At 32.5% G+C, this 27460-nt stretch overlaps 1 protein-coding gene across 1 annotated transcript in view; it reads right to left on the minus strand.

Annotated features, from left to right (window-relative positions):
• Positions 1–27460, minus strand: part of LOC129218841 (unextended protein-like) — a 154004-nt gene that overhangs the window by 22334 nt on the left and 104210 nt on the right. Inside the window, exon 6 of the mRNA XM_054853162.1 lies at positions 5670–5813. Coding sequence (XP_054709137.1) covers positions 5670–5813 — 144 coding nt within the window. The remainder of the gene's footprint in view (positions 1–5669; positions 5814–27460) is intronic.

Here is a 27460-nt window from a genome sequence, read left to right on the forward strand (position 1 = left end):
GAATATTAGGGAATAAAAACACAAAAAAATAAAGTCAAATGACTTTACAGTATCATTACAATGCAAAAATAATAAAAAAAAAACACATATGATGATTTTAATTATGAATTTATTCGAAACTATTTCAGTGTACGATGATTTTTGTGGCGTATTTTTTCTCTGTCTCTGCGTTTTTTGACAAATTTCAAAAATAAACTCTGGCAATATTCCAAAAAAAACTACTGGGTTTTATTCACAATGGCATAGGAATGGTGTGAAAAAAAATTGGACTTCATATTCGAATTCAGTTTTGTGTTATTTTGGTTTTACTACAAAATTTCAAGGTGTACGAACACTTTTGGGAGCTACTGTATTTACATTTAATATTTTTCCTATTTTTATATTGGTACTTTGAAAAGCAAATAATCTCTTTTGTAAGTAATAAAATTATACTTAAAAAAAGAACCAAAATGCAGATTTAGCTTAATTTCAACATAAAAAATGAAATCTGTGACCTGAAAAACCTATAATTCGATACAAAACCCTCTTTTGTACAATATATATTTAAAATCTCTAATACGGGTAGCCATTTTGAAAAACGGCGCCATCTTGGATTTAAACGGTTTTTGAAAGTGCCTCTGGGTCTTAATTTCATTTAATAGTCATAAACAACATTCCTACCAAGTGGTATCTTCTTATCATAATTTGCAGTTTTCCATCGGTTAGCTCCCCCGCTAAAACCAAACTTTCCCATTAAGAAAAATATGCATGTTTCAGCAGTCAAATTTATGGCTGAAAGCTAGATAATGATAAGAAATTCTCTTCATGACTTGAGCTGTACTTTTCCTTTGTGGTGTCATTTTCTTGGGATAATTGAAAACTAAAGGAATACTTAAACTGTCCTTTCAGATCCAGAAAATTTATTTTGTCGTTTTAAGTGCCGTATGAAAAGTGCTTAGTATTTTTTTAAAAATTCTGTTATTCTTTTGGGTAGATGTCATCGTTCTCAGATGGTTCTTTTAGGGCCAAAAAAGTTCAGTTTCAACAACTTATGCTAGTTTTTATTTAAAAAGCAGATGTTAAAAAAAACTTTGTTTTGAAACAAGTTTACAATAAGTTGGCTGTAGCTACGTTAATTCTTTTTAAATTAATGCCATCTTGTCTTTTTTCAAATCATATTCTGCTTTCAAAAACATTACCTAGTTCTGTATTTACTTCAACATTTGCTTTATAATTATATCGGGAAATGCTTCGCCCTTGTTTACTTGCTGACTCGCGACTCGTTCCTAAACCATTGAGGTATGCTGCTCCCACCCACTGACAAAGAAGCAGCTTAATTGTGCTTATCTGAACATTCTACATCCGACTCCAAATAAAATATTTTTTGATTAATTTTTCATAGACATATTTTCTTACTTTTAGATAACTTTAGTTATTTTTCATTCAAAGAATAATGCTTATATTGAAACATTTCGAATGTTCATGAGTGTGTCGTGCAGAGAGATCACCTGCAACTTTTTGAAATAAATGAAGTCTTTCAAATGAACGAGTTAAATGAACGGATCAAAATAATGAACCATCCTCTGATAAAGAGATCATTAAAAAGAACGACATTGCCCACCTCTAGTTTCAAATGATATTTTCCAGCAAAAATTAAGTGACACATACATTTATGGCACAAACTACAAATTAAAGAATCAAAAAAGTTTTTTGATTATTCTTCTGGGCTGGGAATATGCTGTAAACGTTAGAAATTAGTTTACTTACTATGTACAATTTATCTATGAAATTTTGTGCAAGTAATTAGTATATGCACAAATAAATGAACATTTCTTTTATAAAAACACCAATTTTATCTGCAGGTTTTTGGCTTATCACATGCAGAGGTTTCCATCAAATGTTACCAAATTTTCAGAAAACTTGCCAGCATATAAGAGAAACATTGTACACTCTCAAGTTTCCTGAAAGCCAGCACAAGTTTAAATGAAAACTGCTTGCTATGAGCAGCGGCGAACCAACATTTTTTTTTTGGAAAGCAGAAATTCTCAATTTTTCAAATAGAATTCCAAATTTCTCCGGGCATAAAATGGGTATGCGCACCTTAAGTACATCTAATGAAAAGAGACAATCGGGTATTTAAAAATTCTAATATTGAAATTGTCTCGGAATTTGCTGAATTATCAGAAACAATTTGCTGAATAAGAAATTTTTTGGGAGGTTACAATAACCTCCTTTTGGGGCACCCCTGGTTACAAGTAAAAAAACTTGCACCAGAAATGAGTATTTCTGAAAGAAATGCTTATATATTCAACATTAACTACACTTTCACAAAAATCTATAGATTATTTGCACATAATTACAGCACATTTTCAGCTATTTACTATAAAGGACGATCAGAAAACTTTTGTTTATTCAATTTTTTATTGCTAGAAAGTGTGAGCTAAAGCACTCTTTATATGATAATTGAACTAAACTAACTACTGAAAGAATTTGGAAAAGTTTATAATTTGATAAAAGTCTACAAACCTATTCATATTCAATCACAATATACAATCGGACCTCGATATAAGGTCATCCCTCGGGACTTCACGAAACAGACCTTATAAGTGGGTTGACCTTATAACCCATTCATATGTATTCATTGATAAATAAACATGCAAGTCATTAATTCTTTTCAAAATTCAATACGTTCAAAACTATCAGTTAATTAGATTATTATAGTTAAATTGATGTGAACCAATTTAAATTTTTGAAATCAATAAGAAATTTTGAAATGATTTTTAAAAACTTTCATTTAGAGTAAAGCTGCATTCAAATATCCCCAAGCAAACAACTGATGTGCAACTTACCTTACTTAAAATTATCATTAATACAGGACTAATGTGTTTTTTCTTTAATTTAAGCACAATGGATTCTAATTATTTTCTGAAAATTTCTTCAGCTTCTCACGACTGGTAAAAGAGTACAATATGTACACGCTGAGTGCCTGCATTACTGTTCCATATTTTAGTATCACTGTTGTAATGCTCACTTGCTACTGTATTCTGTGTAATACATGCTACGTTAATAGGAGAAACAACTTTTCACTTTTTAAGGATCATATATCGTGGTGAATTCATTCAAAGGAATCTGACAAAAGTGACCTTATAAGAGATTAATGTATTATGACCTGACCATATATCCGATAATACATGACATAGAATTCCTATTCAGTGAGCTGGGACTTTAGAAAAGTAACCTTAAATGCGGGGTGACCTTATAAGCAGATGACTCTCTATCGAGGTCTGACTGTATATACAAATTCCACCATGTAAAAAAAATCATGAACAAACTTCTTCCACCCCCCTGAAACAACATTCAAATAATTATATGCATATTATTATGATTATTTGTAAAACTTTAAATGAGTAAAAGTGTTTAAATTATTAATGGGTGTAATTATATTAATTCCTTTCGTAGATGAAATTACTACCTGTAGTTGTTAAAGCATTTTTCATTTCTGTTTTAAAGAAAATTTAAAAAAATATATTAAAAAAATCATATTTCAATATTTCAGTTTTTGAACAACATATATGTTTAGAATTGAACAGCTTAACATAGTTTAAGAAATCCTCATTATTTAACATTTGATCCAGTATATACACTTGATCAGATAAAGTTATAACTAATCACTGCACTCTTTCACTATATGAGGTATTCCTAATTTCAAAACATGATACCAATTTTGACAACACATTTGTGAAATATTTCACCTTGATGACATTCATCGATGCTTTTGCTAAGCATGATTTGCATGGTTTCCTAAAAGCTATAACCTTTTTCCTCTCAGTAGAACACTGGGAAAAAAAATTATAGGTCCAAATGCCGTAGATCTTCAATTTATCTCACTGGTAAATAAGACAAACCAGAAATAAACAAAATTGCAAAATTCAAGCAATTAATAATAATTAGAATGACAAAAATAATAGAAGTAGTAAAGGAAACCAAAAACATCCAATCCTAAGGCAGCAATAAAGCAGTGATTAAATACATAATAATAATAAAAAACACTGAGTTACTATACTGAACAAGAGACAGGCCAAAATTATGAACAATCACCACATGGTTAGGATTAGCTCAAAAAGTAAAAATAAATCTATAAAAACACAAAATAAAACCAAGATCCCAATGCTCAAAAATACTAAATTACATAATGAAATGAATACTAAAACTTATACAGAAATTATCAAAAATTTACATTAAAAACTCTTTCCCAGTAACAGCAAAAACTAGGCCCTCTGATGGCCAAAAAACTGCTTTAGAACCAAAGATATCACGCTCGGTTCGGTGACGGAACGTTTTCTGTAGTTGATGAAAAATAGTTGTCTGTAACTATTTTCTCTTATATTTTTATTTCAAATTCGTCATCAACTTTCATACAGGAGAGAACACACAGCATGGGAAGATGTAAATGCTGTGGGAAAGAGACTTGCAATTGCTGAAAACATCGAGTTTGGCCAAAAAAAAAAAAAAAAAATTTTTTTCCTTTTTTTTTTTTAAATTTGGGAATCAGGATGAGTACTTCTTTTTTTAATCTACTAAAACAAAACAAACGTTTTAAATTTCAAAAAACGCTGGAAAATCATAACCAGATCTCGATTTTATCTTTAATTCCAAACTGAGATGCATTAAAGTTAGTTGGTTCTTTTCTTGGAAAGAACAATACTTTCAGTGGTAATTTTTGAATATTGTTTCCAAACACATAAAATTTTCAAAATTTAGATTGAAGGAAAATTACATAAAAAAATATTTATATATATTTAGAAGACTATTTCTGAACGCTCAGAACACATAAATTTCAAATCCTGGTCAAGATGCAAAAAAGATTCTGTATTTAAGACATAGATACAGTAAAGAAAGCAACGCTCAAAAAGCAAAATCTTATGATGGAAAATAGCTGGAAAAGAGGCGAAATTGAAAAAAAAAAAAAAAAAAGATTTGGAAACATAAAGGATAAAAAATAATCACTTATTAATTTCGAGAGGGACATGTCTCATTTTTCATGACTTCAGCGTCAAATTTATTTGAGGAAAACCCTCTTGCAACGCCACCTTAGCAACATGATTAGCAATTTTACACAAGCTATTGAAAATAAATTAAAAGAAAATAATGCGGGAAAAATTACAGAAACAGCAATAATCGAGAAAAGAATTTAAAATGCAGGGGCGTAGCTAAGGGGGGGGGGGTTGGGGACAAAAAAAACCCCGAAAAGTTAGTCTCAAAAAAAAAAGAGAAAAAGAAGAGAGAAGAGAAAGAAAAAAAAAGAAGAAAAGGAAAAAATTCCAAGCGATTATACATACATATATATATATATATATACATACATATATATATATATATATATATATATATATATATATATATATATATATATATATATATATATATAAAAGAAGTAACCCCCCCCCCCCGAAAGTCGGGTCTAGCTACGCCACTGTTAAAATGACAAATAAGCGGAGAACTGCAGATACATAGAAGATTCTCCTACCTGTTATAATCATTACTACAAATATAACATCTAAAATACAGATAGTCTTATCAAGTAAAAAAATCACAATTTAGACCAATTTAACTAGTAAACTAAAATGGAAGCTCAGAACTATTGGACAATTTTACAGTATCTGAACTTACAGTAAAAACTGGATTCTTACATGTTGAAAGAAACTGATATGTAGCAAGCGCAAGTTGTGGGGATATTATGTTGGTTCCTTGCTGACCTCCTCCTAATTTTGCAAAGTCTGAAAAGTCTTGCTTAACTTGAGCTTCTTTTCTTCTCTGTTTCTTACGATTATCAGCTGTTTAAAAATGAAGTAAAATGAGAATCACACTGAACTGACAGTAAATTTGAGCAAAAAAGTAGCAAAGAAGAACTTGAAATTGAACTAGTTTTCATGCCTTCACACTAAATGACTGCTCCACGATATTACCCAATGCAACAAGTCTTACAATTGAACTTAAGCATTAAATAAGTAATGATACGATTCAAAATGTTATTTGTAAAAAAGGAAGCAATAAAATTCAGTATAAAAATATAAGAGGGTTATTATCAAATTGCAGATAATTTTCGAACATTAGATAAGACTTACTTTATCTGTTTGGAGCAAAATTTATGGATTTTAGCGACAGTTTTTTTGCTTCTCCTTTTTTCAATATGTCTTAGTGTGGAAAAGTCTTGCGTAGGTAAGTAAATGCTAATCAAACAATTTGATTCCAGCTAAGTCATGTCTTTTGGTTCCTCATAAGCTCCTAATTTTAAATTTTGGGCAAAACTGAATACATACCCAAACTAAACTTTTTTCCCTTGGTTTTTGATGTGTCGTTAACATATTTCACATTACTTTAAAAATAAAAAATAATAAAAACCACGATTTGTTATAAATAACTTGCAAACGAAATAAGACGACTTCTTCTGCTCATGTCAGTTAAATCAGCATAAAGGGCAGTTCACTTATCGGCCAGCCACCGGCCGTCTGGTCCATCCCGTTTTTTGACGTGATGGACTGCCGATGAAAACAGAGTAGCATATTCATATATGGTTGCTGTACATCAATCACGTGGCTGAAATCACCCACCAGAGAGAAGAGCGTGCTGCTTGGCGGAAACAAATGAAATGCTGTCCTATTTTTGACGGTCCTCAGATATCGAACTTTTTCCGATCGAAACTGGTCCCGTCCAAGATGTCTTGCTATCATGGCAACCAGCAAAGAAAACCTGTTTCGGGAGGAAAAACTCAGCGCGGATGTGACGGACAGCCGATAAGTGAACAGCTCTTTAAAGGGCAGTTCACACTACAGCCGTCCGTCCCATTTTTTGACATGACAGATTAGCGACGAAAACAGATGACTTCTTCTGCTCATGTCAGTTAAATCAGCATAAAGGGCAGTTCACTTATCAGCCAGCCACCGGCCGTCTGGTCCATCCCGTTTTTTGACGTGATGGACTGCCGATGAAAACAGAGTAGCATATTCATATATGGTTGCTGTACATCAATCACGTGACTGAATTAACCCACCAGAGAGAGGAGAGCGCTGCTAGGGGAAAAACAATGAAATGCTGTCCTACTTTTGACGGCAGTCAGATATCAGTTCTTCTGATCGAAACCAGTCCCGTCCAAGATGGCTTTCTGTCATGGCAACCAGCAAAGAAAACCTGTTTTGGGTGGAAAAAATCGGTACGGATGTGGCGGACGATCGATATGTGAACTGGCCCTAAGTCAGTTGCTAACTCATTTGACTCTCAGTTCTGTGCACAATTACATTCGAAAATTAAAGCTCTGGTACCAACTGTACCTGGTTTTGCCCTCCCCCCTTAAATACCAAACAAGCACCTTGTCTTTTTTCAAGATCTTTTTCGGGTGAAAATACTAAAATCCCCCCTCCCCTCCCACTTGAATTATCACTAGAAACCGTGAAAGGAGAATAAATTTAAAGAAATGTCGCGAACGAGAATGAGTGCACATTTTCGATTGCAAATACGTTACTTAGATTTTTATTCAATTTAAATAACTAGTCCAAGTTTCGCACTGTTTTAAAAACAACGCGATTCCAAAATGACATTTTAAAAGAGATCGTTGGCTTACATGTGTCTAGGATTACTTAAGCGAATTCTCTTTTATTCTTACTGTGGTCGTTTATCTTTTGGGATTGTTTATTATCATTTTGGAGAGAAAATGTGTGCAAGGAGAGAAGAGCTGTATATCAAGTGCGAATGACAATATTTCCGCTACCCCCCCTCCCCCTTTTTGAGCGAGTGCAAAATACCAAAAGGAAATATGGGAGCTTATTACAAGCTCTTTGGCTTCAACTTTAGGAAGCTTGAAATCTCACCTTTCTCATTCCGAACAAAGTCGTTAGGCATATTACGAACTGCAAGTGAGAAATGATCTAACAGTGGGAAGGACTTGCCGTACGGGAAAAATATACAACGTCGTTTTGTAGGCATGGCGTAAGATGAACCAACAAGAAATTGCCGCGTGAAAATTTGAAATGGTTTTTTTTTTCTATGTGTTCTTATTTCATGTGGATATTGTGGTTTTCAGCAGTCTTTTTGATTTTTTTTCCACATGTCACAAACATTTTTTTTTTATAAATAATGAGATTTCAATAATAATCAGAGATGTAAGATTTCTGGAAATTTTGCGGCGGTGGGGGGAAAAAACGAACTTTTGAATTAAAATGGAAAAATTGATTTTTTAAAAATTAAAATGTATAATTTGATATATTTTATTAGAAAGCATTTCAAATGTTCCAATATTTTAAGGTGTATGCAATCCATGGTATTTTTTTTTCTTTAAACAAATATATACATATAACTTTTGCTATTAAATTTGCCACTAGCTTTCTTTGTTCAAGCTATCAGAGATTATCCAAATTAGACAAATTACACAGTGCAGCAACAAAACTAAATGAATAAATAAATAAATAAACATTCAAACTGCTTCAGACATAATTCTTTCTAATTTTTATGTAAAATGACCCCCTGAATCCAAATATGACCAACGTTTTCCCCCTACATGTCCCATTTTTTTGGAAATGGTGCCCTCAATTTTTTTTTCATTTTTGACAGTTTAAAAGCCGTTATTTTTATTTGGAGGGGAAGGAAGCAGAAAATTAGCCATTGACACCCTTCTGAGGGTCTACAGAGGTGCAAGGTTTGAAGTATGAACATTAAGACTAAGTCGGGAGACTCATAGTGGTATTCCCCCTAAAATATTTCAAAAAGCAACAAAACCTATGTTTTTGTCTAGGGGTTTGTATTACAATTTTTTCATTTATTTTGCGACCTAAAACTAGAGTGTAGAATTTACTCCTGTGAGCTCCATGTCCGAAAAATTTTTTAAGAAGCAAAAAATTAAACAAAAAGAAGCAAAAAATGGAAGCATCGCATTTTACATTGAGTCGCATTGCAGATCTTCAGTAAAGAACCTTCCTGTATTATTCAACTGGCATTCCCAGATATAATTATGATTGAAAACGAACTTAGGATATGTTTATACAGTAGCATTAATGTATGGGGATTTATTTAGTGAAATATCTCTCATCACTTAATTTACTTCACGTGAAAGTTACGGCTTTGTTTTGTAATTCGATGAACAAGACTTTAAATTCAATTCATTTTAAGGTTAGCGTACAATAGTTCAAAAAAATGTCTAAACCACATTGATATCTACACTGAAATGTAACATCTTTTGCAGTATGTTTCCGTATTCTGTTTCTGCCTGATGGAATGGCCAGTACGTTTGATGAATTCTCCCTCCCCTTTTGCATAAACTGTTTGATTTTTTGTTAAAAAATTAGGATTGCTTGCTGATTTCCGTTTGCAGTGGCTTAAGGTTTGCAATTTATTGTATTTGTGGTTGGCAGATAGCTAGTTACAGTGATTTAATGTCATTGTGAAAATCAACCTTGTGACATCATTCATTAATTTTACTTTTTTTTTTTGCAGGCAATAAATGTTTTTGCAGCTAAATTCTTTTCTTCATTTTATTTATTAAATTTTTTGACATGATAAATCTTTTCGCATCTGTTGTTTTTATATTTTTCCGCTAGCATTATTTACGAGCATTTTGTTGATGCACACAGTTTAAAATGATTAAATGAAATGACTTCTGAGTATATTTCACATGTAAATAGACTTCTATTTTTTTTTTGTCTTTTGCAAAAGGTTTTTTCCAATTTGTTTTTCGATGGTTGTTGTCCTAATTCTAATGAAAGTTATTTTATTTATTTTAGAAATGTTATTATTTGATTGCATTGTCAATTACTTTCATTTTATAGGTAAAACCATTCGTGCATAATTCTATCATGCCTCAAAAGGTTTTTTATTTTTATTTTTGTATTCGTATCCTATGTCAAATTTGATCATGACAAATGCAATTTGATCGTCTCTAAATCAAGACTAATTCAAGTTATTTATTTATTCCTTTGTTTTCCATTTGGTTAGGAGAGAAGCATCCTTCTAGTTGAAGTAGTTTTCTTAAAACAAAATCTATTTTTCAAAAACAAAGAAAAAAAAGAAAAAAGAAAAGAAACGAAAAGAAGGAAAAAGAAACATGTTTTGGTTGATATCATGGTCGTTCTCTCCGTTAGGCATTATGTAATTCAAGCACATTTGTTTTTAATATCGTATGAGGAAGAAAGTCACAGAACTGAATTGCACCGAAAATCTTTCCTCGGCCAGTTTCAAATCATTAGGTTAAAAAAGTAATTTGTGCAAAATTAATAATTATTTTCAAAGAATTTCTATTTCTGAACAAATCACATTAAAAAAAAATTCTTATTTCAGAAGAAAATATTTTATTAACTTTGATTCTTGATAAAAAGAAAAAGGAAAAAAAAACTAACAACAATAATTCTAAAAATGGTTTGAAAAAATTACTCGAGTTTTTGAAAAAAAATGGTAAGGGGAGGAACCGATGACCTCACTTATTCAATGTGCAGGCTTATACAACCGCGATACCAAAGTACAAGTTTGCCGCGAAAGTACAATTTAAACTCTTTGAATCATACTCGGCTCAGCTACTTAAGTTGCTTACGCATTAAATGAACTGTTTAATTTTACTAAATCATTGAATTATGTCAGTTGATATTAAGTAAATGCAGAAAGTTATTTCCATTTTTATTGTTATGTTTTTGTGTCTTCTTGAAGCTTAAAACTAAGAGCATATTCGAATAACTTTGTTGATTTTTGGCAACAGGGAATCAGTTGTTTTAGTTCAAGGGTTCTAAATGTTTTAAATCTTTTCCTTTCTTTATTCTATCTTAAGTTACTTTTACAGAAAAGTAGGGTTAAAAAGCAAAAATGTATGTAGTTCACCTGGGGAATCCATTGGTTTAGTTATGTTGATAACGTTAGTTCCATAAACTATTTTCAGAGAGCTGTATTTCATTTTAAGTGTATAAAAAAAATTTGCTTTTTTTAAGGGTTCAACATGTAAGACTGACCATTTTGATGCAAAACGTTTTAATTGATTGCAATGGCAAAATACAAGAATTGTGCTAACACTAACATGTCCGCCATATTGAAAAAGATCCATCTCACTGTATCTCACCTAGGGGGCGCCTCTGAAGCAGATAAGACAAAAACCGAAAACGGGTTCTTTTTTTCCCCGATTCTGTACAGCTCGTAAAAGGCCAACAGTGCATGGCGATTATTACAAGCTCTTGGGAAGGGAGTGAGATTAGGAAAAACAGGCGATTTCCCGACACCTGCACTGTTGGCTTTATGTGCATTAACAAAATGCTAATAAATAATGTTAGCAGGAAAAAAATAAAAACAACAAGATGCCAAACAATTTATCGTGTCAAAAAAATTTAATAAATTAAATGAAGAAAAGAATTTATAAGGTGCAAAAAGATTTATCGCTTGCAAAAAAAGTAAAATTAATGAATGGGGTCATGAGATTCCCCATTTACGTTCAGCAACAAAACGGACCAACGGTTGATTTTCACAATGACATTAAATCACCGTGACTGGCTATCTGCCAAACACAAAGACAATAAATTGAAAACGTTAAGCCACAGCAAAGGGAAATCAGCAAGCAATCTTAATTTTTCTACAAAAAAAAAACCAAACAGTGTAGAGTAGACAAGAGAAATGCCGACACATTAAGAAACTTCAATTTTTATCGCCATCAAAAATCATATTTATGAGTCAGATCAATATTTTGGATTATTGTACACCATCTTAAGAATGTAAACAAAATTTTTTCTTAATAAAAATATTAAAAAAATAATCATGAAACAGCATTTTGTCAACCTGCCCATTGTGGCGGTATTACCCAGGGAGCTGGGGTAATCTCGCCACGGACCTGGGGTAATCCTACCACTAGCCAACATGACTAAAAGACTAAGAAGGAAAATTTATTAGGAATCCTATATGCAATTAGCATTACAATATAGGAATTGAAAAGCAAAAAAAGTGACATTTTTAGTTCATACGAGTAAAAAAACAGTATTTTGAATTCATCTGATTTTCTTAAAATTTACAAAAATCACAAATGTAGTTTTCAGCTGTTTCAGCATTGCTACACTCTGAATACACCCACTTGCCACAGCAAATGCATCTGTATCACTGTTCGTTCATTCCATATTTATTGCACACAGCACAAAGTTGAACGTTTGGATCGCTTAAATCAAAAAAGGTCATCATTTTCGTCATCGTCACAAAACTTATTGACGTTGATGTTCTCCTCATCTGAAGAGTTTTCAAAACTAAAAAGTCGCTTGCCCTTTTTCTTAACAGATTTATTCATTTTCTTTAGCTGTGTTGTCACTGCTTTCTCTTTCTTTGCCTTGGATTCAGTTTTGATGGACATTCCCAAAACCTTTGCTAAAGATTTTCTTTCAGCTTATTTCTTTTTCAATGTCTTCTTTCTTTTAGAAACTGTTTCTTCAGAATTTGCCTTCATTGGGGTTCCTGTTAGAATCAACGAGTGGTCTTTTCTTTTAGAATTTTCCTCTACTCTTTCTGCTGCTAATTTTAGAATTGGTGAAAACTTTTCTAGCGATTGAAGAAACGTTTTTTGAGGCACTTCCGGAATGGTCTTTGATGAGTAAGGTGCTACATCCAGTAACTCACCTTCAGATGTATTTGCTCGTATTTACAAGATTATTTCCTTCACCAGTTTCTTCTGTTAAAACTAACTCAGGGATAGAAGTGACATTTGCCAACAAAAATATAGGAATTTTCTGAAAAAAATATAGGAATTCGATGGTAAATATAGGAACTTTTCGAAATAATATAGGAACATTTTGAAAATAAAAAAAAGAGGATATACAGGAATTTTTGTAACAAGGCTGGCCAGTATGACATTTTTTTTCAAAATGCAATACTACTATTTGATTAAAAACATGTAATAACACTACCTGACATAAGTGCAATACTTACGCATAAATAAGTCTAAAAATACAATTCTGCTTTTTTCTTATAATTTTAAGCACTTAAGCATCTTGTCTGATTCCATCCCGTGAATGACCAAATATGGCGACTATGTTTCACACGTAGCTGCTGGTTCGGTAGCTTTCCGGTTGGAAAAAAAATGATAGCTCCAGATTTACCCTATTATGTTCGTATATTTATTTTGTGAATGAGCTGCTTTTGAGATGTGGAATTTTGTGAATGGGGCCGCTTTTAGGATGCGTAAATTTGTGAAGGGGCCGCAAAGCGGACCCAATTTGGGTCTGGAACGACCCCAAAGTGTGCATGTCTTTCCCACTTCCTCAATTCCTTTAAAATCGGAAACAGATTTGCGTATTCTTTTTTGAAAACTTGGCTGTGCGGCCTCTTCGGAGGCATTATTATTAAAATGAACGTTTAGTTGATACACGAACTGCAGCACCTACATTCCACACAATTAAAACCAAAACTATTGAAGTTCAGATGAGCTATCCCGCAAGTAGCAATAATTGCAGCTGTAGCCAAACGCAAAGTTCCGAAAAAAGAAAAAAAATCGTGCGTGTGGAGACCTTAAATGGTAAGTGGCCGGAGAGCATAGGCGGATTTAGGACTGAGTTCCTGGGGGGGGGGGGGGCAGGATTTTTTTTTAGCATCATTTTTATTGCCCCCCACTCCTATGCTTTTGTCTGTTTCCTGTGATGCATAAAACCATGCTGTACTTTTTTGTGTGTCGTTTTCATTAATGTGTGTTTTCATGCTGTCCTTTTTGAATTGACTTTAAGAGAGGGAGCTGGTATCAAGAGAGTGACGCAGGGCTCCCTTTTAAGTGGCAAATAGAATATCTCCAATTTTAGGAGGCCGGGGGTTTCTCCCCCGGAGAAAATTTTGTAAAATGGATATAAAATCCTGCATTTCGAAGCCTTAAAAAGGTTGATTGGATAGACATAGAAATTGATAACTAGATTATACAGTTGTACAGTATTGTTCAAACTTTGTAAGAAACAGCCATTTTAAGTTTGAAAGAAAAAATAAACTAGATTTCTCATCACGACAACCTTTTTTTAACTATAAGTAGTGCAGAAAAAGAAAAGGAATAGAGGTAGTGATCATTTTTTTCCTGGCTAAACAGATTAACAATATGCAGTAGAAGTAATTGGAGCCTACTTTGCTTAGGAATTTCAAAGACTTTTCTAATTATTTTCAAGGACTCTAGAATAAATAAAATCATTTAACGCACTTCATTTGTACTTTCCAGTCTCTGGTATTTTAGTACTTGATTGTAAATTTTTTGCAGTCCTGTTCTAACTTTCATAAACTAACTAACAACTTTTCTTCAGTTGCAAGTGGGGCAGAAAACGAAAAGAAATAGAAGCAGTGTGTATTTTTTTTTCGTGCTAAACAGATAGACAATATGCAGAAGAAGTAAGATACAAGCAATCAATACAAAAGAATTTCCAAAATACTGCATTCGGGATTGAATAAATAGCAAGATATGAAACATGTGAGTCACAAAAATTTATTTCAAATAATATGTTACAAACGTGAGAACCATGATTTTTACATTTTTAATACAGGATGTGGCAACGAGCTGAATTTGACATATGTTGGCATTCCTCCCCCTCTACCATTTGTTAGAAATTTTAAAATTTAAGGTTTGTAGCCACAAGTTTCGAAATATTCAAGGTTTTCAAGCACTTAAAAATGAAATTAGTTTTTTCAAGCAATTTCCATTTTTTAAGGAATCATGATTTTTTTTTGGGAGTTAGGAACCCACTTCAAAGAAGGGGCCCTAAGCAACAGCTTGTTTATCTTATAGGCAAATTCGAACCTGTTTGTAATTCACTCTTACCTGTTAATTTTTGCTTGATTTTTTGTAATTTTTACGAAAATTCGTCATTTTTTACGGTTAAAGGAATTTTACGATTTTAGCAATCTTTGTTAGGTTTTTATAGACTTTTATAAAATTTCAGCAAATTTTTCCAAAACTTTTGAAAACTCAATTATTTAAATTTCAATAATGACAAGGACTGACTCACTTAGACTTAGATGATTATGTCTTACCTTACTTTTTAAACAGTATTTATAAAGTAAGTAAAATTGTACTTTCCCTCTAAGTAAAAAGATTTATTGAATCAGAACTCAAAACACTCAGATAACTGAAATTTATTCAGTTTGCGATCGTATTTATTCTCTCTCTCTCAATTTTTCAAAAGGCCAATTAATATACTAAGAACATAAATATTATGCACAAATTATACTTGGAATGTGGACACAAATCATAACGAGTAGCGCGAATGGGGGAGGGGGAAGCTTTTCCTCTTTGCTTTAGGTTCTAATTTGTTAAAATAATCGTCAATTATTATAAATGTTGCAGCTTAATGTATAGCTCGTTTAGCATATATTTTCATCCATATACTTGCCCAAATGGTTTTCTGCCTAAATTAGTGAATTTAGACGCATTTTTAGCACCCCAGTGACAGCTGGACTATTTGTATTTAATGTTCGTTTTTTTTTTTTCCCTTTTCTTTTCTCCCATCAGAAAAGGACATTTGCTTTTCTCTTCATTTTCATTGAACTATTCAAAAAAGAAAAAGTCATGATTTTTTTGTTTTAAAATTTTGGAAGATGTGTTGTTACTATATAAAGTCCTCCCAAAACTGGGGGAGGGGCATTGCCCCTATGCCCCCCTATAAATACACCGATGCCCTTCTGAACTATTCAAAAAGGAAAAAATATATATATATATATTTAATTTTTGGAAAATGTGTTGTTACTACATAAAGTCCTCCCAAAACTGGGGGGGATGGCCCCCCTCTGCCCCCCATAAATCTGCAAATGCCGGAGAGCCCTTCCTAGAATGACATCGTCAAAACCTACACAGCCCATGCGCCCATCATGATCGCCCAAGTTCATCGACGCCGAGTTCGAAAGTGAAGTTTTGAGGACTTGCGCAGGAGCTTCATGGGCGCAGAATTGAGCTGCACAGACGAGCTAAAGTCGAACGCTGCTCCACTCAGGAAGAAACACGGTACAGGGCTCCCAACACATTTTAGCTTTAGAAAAGGGTAAAAGAGGACCATTTTCAATTAAAAAGAGGACTAAAGAGGAACAGTTAGGATTAAAAAGATGACCTTGGGAGGACCATTCATTCAAACCCAAGGAAGCACCAAAAGGCAAATTAGCTGCCTGCTGCTAAATCCATGAAGATAATTGTTAATTAACCATAATACTGAGATTTTTAATGATACAATTCCTTTATCATCTTCTGCACAACTGTTCTTTTTATTCATTGAATAATAATATTATTTACACAAACATTTGGATGGGAGGGTGGGGGGTAGGCACTTAGCTCAGCATTAAGGCAGCCTCCTTAGAATTAAATAGGCATAATGATATATTTTGAATTGAACCAGGGATGCTGGTAGTCCCACAGAAGGATAGATGAAGCTGTGCTTCATCTTTGCTTAGTTTAAAATTATTTTTGTGTTTTTCTGTCTTGTAATGCTTCTTAATAGCATTATATCCCTTCACAACCGATATGAATCGATCACACACCAAACAGATCTACTGTATTCAAAGTTTTCCTAAAAATGTCTGAAATGCTCAATCACAAAGGGAAGCAGATCACATGAGGCTTAGTTTTGCAATTTTCATATTCAAAGTATATTTTCAAGACTCATAAAGCTTTTATTAAAAAAATTACTCCATGATTGCAGGGCCATGAGTGCTTTGAACTTTTATGGGGGGGGGAACAAATCCCCCCTTAGCAGGCATCATGCCGCCTGCCTTGTCTAGTGGTCAGAGAAGTCTGACTGCGACAGGAAGGTCCGGGTTTGAATCCCGGCTCGGGCATGGATGTACTTTCTCTCTTGTCCTTTCTTTGTGTGAATCTGTTGTTATGCTGTGAATAATTGCCTACCCTATAAACTGATCCTTATGACATGTGTGTACTGTGGAAGTCGGACTTCACACCAAATGACAGTGCGGTTGGAAAAATGAAGCAGCGCACCCCACATTGCCAGACTAGCTGGCACATGACAACAACAGCAGGCATCATGACAATGTAATGATGTACACAAATTCAACTTGATAAAATTACATAATTCAACTTTGTTTCAGATACAAACGCTACTTTAAAATGTTATGTACTCAATTATTTAAATTTAATATCCCCCCCCCCCACACACAAAAAAAAGTAATAAACGAAAATAAGCAAATAATAATCAAAATTAAGTTTGGAAAACTAAATAAACTTGAATTAAACACAAAAATTATTAATTTTTTAGTTATTTAAATAAAAATTAAATCGAGTAAATCTGACCTAGCATGTCAAAATAACTTCTAACTGTCATAAATATAAAAATATCTATAAGATGCAAAACGATTGAAAGCTCACAGAAGCATATTTTCACGAACCAAGTTCAATGTTGGCATGTTTCCCATAAAACATTTATTTTCAACTGAATTAAACATAAAACATGCTAATCTAACCAGGAAACATCACGAGTTCAGCAATCATGAAAAAAGTTAAAAAAGGTGATATTCGAAAGAGTATCTTTAGAAAAAAATTTGACCCAAATATTGTGTGCCCTCGTCCTTTTGTTTTTGAGATATGGGGGCTCAAAGTCTGTCGAAATCTTACGAAAATTCGCCAAATTTAAAGACTTGGCAAGAAATGGAAAATACCACGAGATTTCATCGCCTGCATCTAGCAAGACTCTCATTTCCATTTCTGGTCATCTGCAAAGCGCGTAAACGATGTTTCGAATTAACCCTTTACTTGTGTGGGTAAAATTAAAAAGTAACTATGAAGCCTGTGAAATGGAAACTAGAGAGCTTTATCCAGAGGAGCTACAACTTTATAACGAAATTGAACGTAGGATTTAACTTTGTAATCGTGATAATAATGCATTTCAGAATTTAAGTGCATTTCAAGTGTGTTTTACTTAACTAATTTAAGTTTGTACTCTTGTAATGAAATGTGTTGTAAGTAATTAATAATTATGTACGAGAATTAATATGAATAAGTAAAAAAAAACATGCTTATTAAAGCTTATATATAGAAAATAAAATGGATAGTGTTTGATGTTGAAAGAACATGATCATGGATTGTAGTATCCCAGCTCTTATTTATTTTTTCAAAAGTTATTATCATTCATGAAGTTTTATTGTCTGACCACTGCTAGCGAAAATGTTTAATTTAAAATCGAAAAAAATAATAATTAAAAAAAAGAAAACAACAGATAGTAAATGTCAAAAATTTGCACAGCAAAACTAACGATGTCGGAAATTACTTCATAACAGATTCTTATCAAAAATTTTACAGTCGACGTTCATTACAACAACCCCTGTAGTTCGAAAAAGTCTGTCACTGCAACTGAAAGTCGCTATAACGTAAATGCACATCATATTGCATGTTATTTAGTCATTTTTAAAAATACTGAAGTCAATTTTACCAATTACAATGTTGCCATGGGTTCCAAAATGTTTCCTTCGTCAATTATTGAAGTTTAACGAAAAATAAGCTAAGATAAGGTAAGCACATGTCAAAATCACTTTGGATTGTAAAAAGCATCAAAATATTAACAAGATGCGAAAGGATTGAAATTTCAAACGCGAGAAGCATTTTTTCGCGAAATCCGAGTAAGTTCAATGTTGCCATGGGTTCCAAAATAATTCCTTCGTTAATTATTGAAATTAAATGAAAAATAAGCTAATCTATAGCAGCATATGTCAAAATAACTTCCAATTGTCAAATACATCAAAATGTTTACAAGATGCAAAAGGATTGAAATTTCAAACGCCAGAAGCAATTTTCCGCGAAGTCCGAAAAAGTTCAATGTTACTATGGTTTCCAAAGTAATTCCTCCGTTAATTATTGAAATTAAACGAAAAATACACTAAACTAACGTAGCATATGTCAAAATAACTTCCAATTGTGGAACATATCAAAATATTTACAAGATGCAAAAGGATTGAAATTTCAAACGCGAGAAGCATTTTTCCGCGAAGTCCGAGTAAGTTCAATGTTGCCATGGCTTCCAAAATAATTCCTTCGTTAATTATTGAAATTAAATGAAAAATACGCTAATCTATAGTAGCATATGTCAAAATAACTTCCAATTGTCAAAAACATCAAAATGTTCACAAGATGCAAAAGGATTGAAATTTCAAACGCGAGATGCAATTTTCCGCGAAGTCCGAATAAGCTCAATGTTGTCATGGTTTCCAAATTTTTTCCTTCGTTAATTACTAAAATTAAACGAAAAATAAACTAAACTAAGGTAGCATATGTTAAAATAACTTCCAATTGTGGAACACATCAAAATATTTACAACATGCAAAAGGATTGAAATTTCAAACGCGAGAAGCATTTTTCCGCGAAATCCGAGTAAGTTCAATGTTGCCATGGTTACCAAAATAATTCCTTCGTTAATTATTGAAATTAAACGAAAAATAAGCTAACTAAGGTCATGTCAAAATCACTTTGGATTGTAAAAAGCATCAAAATATTAACAAGATGCAAAGGGATTGAAACCTGAAACACAAAAGCAATTTTTCGCGATAAATCAAACCGAATCTATATATGTTCAGAAAATTGCACTATTGAAACACAATCCAATGATTTTTGAAAGAATTCAAGCAATAAAGAAACTTTTCATACATTTTCAAGGTTTTCAAGCACTTGAAAAAAAAAAAAGACCCTTCCCCCCCCCCCCCCCCCCCCAAGAACGTTTCAAGGTTTTTTTATGGGCGTACGAACTTGGTTTAACACGGGCTGCGGCGGCGTGTTTGGGTGTACAGTAACTTTTAACGAAATGAAAAACTTTTAAAATCTGATATTTAAATAAAAACTATATAAAAGCGGACTAATCAGACCAAAATCTTAAAAAGCGGTCTAAAGCGGACTTTTACCATAAAAAACGAACTTTTGCGGGGAAAAGCGGACCATTTGGGAGCCCTGCTAAGATAAAATGGCGTCTGCGCGTGGCTCGCGGAAAGGCAGTAGCAAAAAGTCGTGGGAAAAGTTAAAAAAAAAAGGAAGTGGAAACTGAAAATATAGGAAAATATAGGAATTATAGGAAAATAGGAACTTTTTCAGAAATATAGGAAAATATAGGAATATAGGAACGCTGCGATGCCTGCTAACTTCTGTTAACTCTTTTTACTAAGCACAGTTTACAAGAGCACATTTTTGTTGCTTTAAAAAATAGCTTTTCACCTATACAGTGGAAAAATGCTTCCAGGGGGTATCATCCCCGGAGAGGTAGTGTCATAACCCCGATCCGACAAGATGGAAGAAATGTAGATTTCAAGACATCAAAACAAATGGAAGTGATCGATATTCCCACTCAGCATAATGTCGTCGCCCAGGTGTCAACGGGACGTCATCTGCTGACGATAGAGGCGTCCCGGCAACGTCACTCCCCGGTGTCCTAAGTCTGCCCCCATGTCTGGGTTCAATAACGGTCTGTAGACGTCCCCAGAAGGGCACCGTCTGATGTCCGGGAGACGGACGGCGACTAATAAGGGACGACGCAGAGACATCCCAGGAACGCCTTAGGGTGGACTAACCCACATTAAAGCGACGGTCTCATGGCGTCCTAGGGTCGTCCACAGACGGGCCCTTCGGCGTCGGGTGACCGTTTATAGTGTGTAGAGTGAGTTTTATTTGACTATTTTATTTTTTAATTCAATTTATTATTTTTTTAAATTCAGTTTACTTCATTTTGTAGCTCATTTAGTTACGAAAATTTTTATTATTACAATTATTTTTTTTCTCTTAAAAATTTATCAGGTTTGCAGCCCCAATGTTATTTGACAAAATGAAGCAAACTAATTTTAAAAAATATAAATTAAATAAAAAAATAAAAAAGCCAATTAAAGCAATTTTAGTTCAGTATATTTATCATCACTATAAAATACATATATTGAACGCCTTTCAGTTTTTTTCAGATCAATTTTGCTCTCAGATAATTAAAAAAGTTGTCATTCATTGTTTTGGTGCATTGTATTCTATTGATTATTTTTTCCAAGCTCTTTGGAGAATGGAGAGTCCAACAATCTTTTCCTAAAGCAGCTTGAAAAACACAAAAATACAGTTTAGGCATATTGCATTCCTCGAATGAAAATTTTTAATATAATTTTATGTACCTTCTTACTTGTCTATTTATGTTTATGACTTTCCATTTAAAAAAAAAATATTAATATAAGAATTTATTATTATAGCTATTATAAGAATTTAAAATGCAAAATTTTAGTTTGCTGTGATAAAACTTTAAAGAGGTAGCCTTTTTATTAAACATATAATTGGAGATTTTCAAGTTTTAAGCAACAGCTTTGAAATTTCTTATAGCAAGTGGCTTGAAAAAATCCTCTTAGTAATGCAATTTAAAACTACTTGAATTAGTTGTTAATAAAATATCTTGCCTACAACGGAGCAGCCCCTGCACTGCTTATACATTTTCACATGTATTTTATTTATTCCTTTTAATAACTGTCCAAAACCTGAATATACATCGTACAACTTATAGCCCAGTGCATAATATTAAGATTGCAGATAAATTTTGTTTCCAATTGGAAAACAATTCAAAATTCTTATTCGCGATATAAAAAGTTATCTAAATGAACATGTACATTTTAACAAGTTATTCTCAATTTATTCCCTGCATGTAAGCAATCAATATTAAACTGAAATACAGTTCCCCAAGTTGATAAAACTAGTACACAATTGGTTCTTATCAATACACAATGAAATTCTAACTGAAAATAATTAAATACATTAAGCCAGGACTTAGTTTTGCAAAAGAAAAAAAGAAGTACAAAGTAGCACAACATTCTTATTTAATTTACCTGAATTTCATTTAATGGATTCCATGAAGTTTGATACAAAGAGCAGTACTAAAATAATACAATGAAACACCTTTATTGACAAATTTTATACAATAGATTTCTTTAATTATTGGCTGTTTCCCTTATCAGCTAGTCTGCTGAATGCTTCAGCCAGGATTTCATTTTCCCTTGGTCATCTGCTACCTTCATGTTTTTTCCAATACCATCTGAAAAAGAATTAATGAAGAGAAAAAATAAGAATATTTTCAAAAACCACAAAAAAGGACAGCATAATATTAATGGGTTGGGGGGGGGGGGGGAAGAGAAAGAAAAACATTACTTGCTCAATACAGGAAAAAGTCATGCAATTTTATAAGCTATTGTACTAAGAAAATTCTTATTCCTGGCTTGTCAAAATATTGTCCTATTCCTTTAGTTCCCTGCTGTAAAATGAGTAATCAAAAGATTCATCCCCCTTCTCACAGGGGCGGATCCAGAAATTGTTGTAAAGGGAGTCACGTTTCAATGGCGAACGTTGTACCACCTACATAAAAAAGTATCAGTTAAGTCCATCCTCCGAGGATGATGGCGCACACCCTCAAATGCTACAAGGCACCCCCCTCCCCTAACCCAATGAGATCAAAATCCTTTCAATTATGCCCTACCAACCCCCTATTTTTTTCAATGTCGCAACGTGCACCATAGATCATATTTTTTCAAATTTTCATCATAAAAGTCATATTTCTTTTGGCAGATAGGCTGGTCACGCTACCACAAGCTTTGAATATATGGCATTAAATTTATAAAATATTGGAAAAGCATAGACACACATGTGGTTTGAGGTGGAAGAGTGCTCTGAAAAAACGTTGAACTCATTAGTCATGATTGTTATTTTGAAAATGAACAATTAGAAAACTCAAAATAGCAATAACCCCAGTAAATGAACCCAGTCACTCCTTTGAATTATGAGGCCCTGAGAAGAAATACCTGACAGAACGGGGACACACACACATGTTAATATTCATTCCATGTACTATTTTTCACATCAAAAAAAAATGAAGTAATAATAATCACAACAAATTATTGTCACAGGGACCCTCTCCTGAATCCCCCCTTGCCCCCCCCCACGCCATTAACATTGCAAAAACCTAACAGGCACCATCATCAATGTTATACTCAAAATCAAATCAAGAATGTCTTCCAGTTTAAAGCAAAGGCAATACTTACTACTACAGGGGGGGGGGGGGGAGGGAGAACAACACTTAGAAATTTCTAGCTTAATAGCTACTTCTTTAGAAATAAATCCGCACCAAAAATTTTCAAAACTACTTCTTCAAAAGATGTTTTTATACACTTTTCTTGTTGAAAACATTTCTATTACAATTTAATTTTTACTTTTTTATTTATTTTGCAATTTTATTTGAAAAATGAAATTATTATTATTGAATAAGAATGTAAATAAGGTGTTTTATCTGCAGTATTTATTTTTATTGCATTTATTGTAAACATTTCTACAGAACAATGCACCATTTTCCTTTGAATTTTGAATACCAAACAAAAATGCCAAAATTCTTTAAATTTGAAAGTACCAAACTCACTTACACATTTTATAAATGTCATAAAATAGAAATTTTAGAAGTATTACTTCATATGTGCTTCAGTGGCATAGCGACTGGGGAGAGGGGCTGAAAACAACCCTCAGAAGCATTGGTTTTAATGAAAATGCAAATTATAATACAGTAGTTTATGCATATGAAAAGGCTGTTTTGATGAAAAAAAAACCCCTTCAGAAGGTATTTTTGATCAAAAATACCCTCCAGAAGGTATTTCTGGCTGCGCTAGTCATGTGCTTAGATGACTAAAGAGTAAATACATCTATCCTTCTGAGTGATTAGAAAACTTAGATCAGATTTTTTTTTCTTTCATTGAAAGAAATACGTTGTATTTTCACTTTTCATGTTAATGCTCTTTAAGTATCTATTGTAACAAAAAGCAACAGAACACAAAATATGAAATCAAACTTCATTGATCATATTGAATTTGCACAAGAAATATGTTTGGCAAAACCCTCCTCAAAACAAAAGTCTGGGTACAGCCCTGGCACATAGTGTACAACATGCAAATGATTTCTTATTTAAAAGATGATTTTTATGGTCACAAAAAATATATATATACATAAAAATAAGCAATCGAAGTCGGATAAAATGTCAATGTCTAAATAAAAAATAATCCATAAATGACCAATAATAAATAAATAACATTTATACAAATAAATGCAAAATTAAGTTACGAATATTGTAGTGGGAAAAAAGAAAAAACAATCACTAGTTCAAAAAATTAGTTATTGGAGGGGGGAGGCGAGTGGGCGGTTAGGGGTTTTGACGACTTTTTGCAGGGAAGTAACAATCTTAACACATGGCAATTGAAGAAATTGGTAAAAAAAAAAAAAAAAGGTGAGAAAAGTAGTACAGAAAGCAAGTACAACTCAACAACACTCTGTTCAATCAAACATATACATCTTAGAAATAGCAATTGGTGTAAACTGTAGAAAAATTCTTTAATGCAGGGAAGGGGGGTCCTGACGGAATGGGAATGGTATTATTGAAACTGAAACAAACCACATCTTTGAATGCTTTTTTTTTTGGGGGGGGGGGGTCGTCGCTTAGGAGGCGATGCACCATTTCCCTCAAGGGATGGTCACCCCTTGAATATTCACTCAGTTTTATATAACAACTGTTTTCTGAGTGTAAGCTATTCAGAGTGAATGATATGGAAAAGCCTATATAAAGAGACTGGGACTCGGAATAAACGTTCAATATTTGAGAGTGTCGGTTAAAGGAGGTTTTAACACAGATTTTGTTTTGTCATGCAAAGGCAGACCTCTTGTCAGTTTGTTCACCAAACCCCAGCCCTCTCACACTTTCCAACTAAGTCGACAGACTCTTGTCAGCCCTGCATTTAAGCCTGAGAACCCCCCTCCCCCAACAGTAAGATCTCTTGTAATTCCTCAGAATTTATTCATTGAAACCAAGCTTAACCAGGGTGGCGACAGGAACTGTGAAAAAAAGTTCCCTGACTTTTCCCTGATTTCCCTGATTAAGTTCACCAAATTTCCCTGATTTACGTTACCAATCATAATGGTTTTCTTTCTTTGCTCTACTTGAAATCCATTGTATATTTGTATAAAATGCAGTATTTTAAACGTTTTAAGTTGTGTAAAGTTGTTGAACTAAAGATATATTTTAAAAAGATGCTACTTTTAAATAAAATGGTTAAAAAAACATATAAAGTCAATTTTTGGGAAAAAAAAACCCTACAAAACAGTATATTAAATTTTTCTACAATGGAAAGATTATAGAAAATTAAAATAAAAAAAACTTTACTTCGAGAAACCACTTAGTATAAGAATTTTAAAAAACTATTAAAATTACTCTTAAAAACATATGTGTATTTATGATAGAACTAAAAAGTAATTGAAATTATTTTGAACTAAGTTTTAAAACAGTATAATAATTGTTGCAAGAATAGCAAGTCATAGTGAAAGAACAGAAGTAATGTAGTTATTCTTATATAACTAATTGGCATATTTATGCAAAACAGATGAAACCATTTGACATCCATTCATAGGGAACTTTTCTCTAATCAAGAACATAGGTTTTAATGAATGAATACAGCATTTTAACAATTAAAAAATAAAGATATTTACTTAAGTACACAAGGTAACTCTATTTCAAATGAATTCAGTATGTAACGAAAAAAAATCTTACATTGCTTTTGTATCAAACAACTTTGAAATGCAAGAAAAAAAAAGCAATTAGTTAATTTCAAAATATATAAAAGAAGAATACAACTTGGTTATAAAATTAAAGAATCACTTAAGTCTGAAGAAAAGAAAATCTTTATAATCTGCGGTGACAACAAATAGTGTAACGGCAAAAACCAAAGTTTTTTTAAATTGAAAGTTCAATTTTAGAAATTAAATTAAAAACACGAAGTAATAACTTTTAAGTTTTATAGTATTAATTCAAAAACCAAAGATTTCTTCTTGAAATCGTGATCACAGTACGCTAATTACTTCGAGACAATGGAATAAAGGCAAAGCAGCTAAGGCATTAATGAAGGCTTCCTCTTTGCCTGTATGGTTGTTTATTTTACGTAGCATTGAAAGCGTAAAGGGAAATTTCAAGCTAGGTAAAATAAACAACCTAACAGACACAGAAGCAATCTTAGGAAGTTCATCCTGCGGTTAATAAGTAAGGTTCAATACTTTGATGTTGAGGAAAAAAGATGCACAAATATGCGAGAGTGTATAATCGCACCTCATTAATTTTACTGTTTTTTTTTTGAACAGCTAATTGGTGGAAAATGCATAGGGAATTAGAGTACTTAATTTTGTAAAGCAAAAAAAAAAAAAAAAAAAATCTTCATAAAATCAATTTTCCCTGATTTTTTGTTATTTTTTCAAAATTCCCTGATATTTCCCTGACTTTTCCCTGATTAATAAAGTTCCCTGACTTTTCCCTGATCTCCCTGATTTCCCTGATCTGTCGCCACCCTGTTAACACAGACATGAGCATGCACTTGATTGACAACATAGTTGCTTTTGTGAGAGCATTAATTCAAAGTCATGGAAAAATATAAGTAGCAGATTTGCTACACTCACAATTATGTGCTATTAAATATATATAAAAAAAAAATACAGTATAACCCCGATTAAATAATTGTCAAAGGACTGGAAAAAGTTTTTGTTAAATAAGGATATCTTCAAATCAAGGAGCTTATACATTCAATGCAGTTAAATTTGGACCAGTGAAATGTACCACTAAATTCAGGAAATCGTTAAATCGGGTATTGTTAAAATCAAAGTTACTGTATTTAAAATGATTTTTAAATATTCATTTTGGAACATTTTATACAGATACTTATGACTAAAAAACAGCTCTAAACCGAACTATAGGAAACTTTAAAAATAATTAAACGATCAAAGGACTTAATTAAAAATTCAGTTGCATAAAAAGGGAGAGATATTGGGGAGGGGGGAGCAAAATTAGAACTGTAACTCCCTTAGTTAAAATTTCAGTATGCATACATTAAAACATTTGTCACGATTTGATCTTCAAGAAACCTAGCTCAACACATAAGCAAAACATAAGTCAATCGATGGAAATAAAAGGTGAAAAGTGAGGTTAGATTTATATAATCTGACAAATAAAAACAAATATTATTTGCATTTGAAAGACAGAAAAAGCATGAAAATTCAATACAAAAAGATATTACCTTTTAGACTTTAAAGTTAAAGTTGAAGCATTTCCATTCTGCTCCTCGATCCCTTTAAGTTTTCTTCCTTAAAAAAAAGGAAGAAAATTATATGTAATGACAAAAAGTACAATAGTATGTTAATATGTATTTGATACTTCATTATAGTACCCCTTGAATCTTCTATATATGCTGCATTGATTTCACAATGTAGACAATTTTACATACTGTAAAAAGCCGGCTTTTTAAAGAAAAATAATTTTTATGGTATTTTATTGTAATTTAATAAAAATGAAAATTATCTTTGTATATTTAATGCAGTTACGACTGTATTATATCAAGTTCCATGAAACAAGAATAAAAAATTTGGTAGTTGTTAAATAAAGTCGTTCACAAAAACAAAACCTCGCTCTAATATTAAGAATATAGTCTAGTTCAATGGAATTTAAATGTTTAT

Source organism: Uloborus diversus, chromosome 3 (genome assembly GCF_026930045.1).
Source record: "Uloborus diversus isolate 005 chromosome 3, Udiv.v.3.1, whole genome shotgun sequence".
Classification (NCBI taxonomy): domain Eukaryota; kingdom Metazoa; phylum Arthropoda; class Arachnida; order Araneae; family Uloboridae; genus Uloborus; species Uloborus diversus.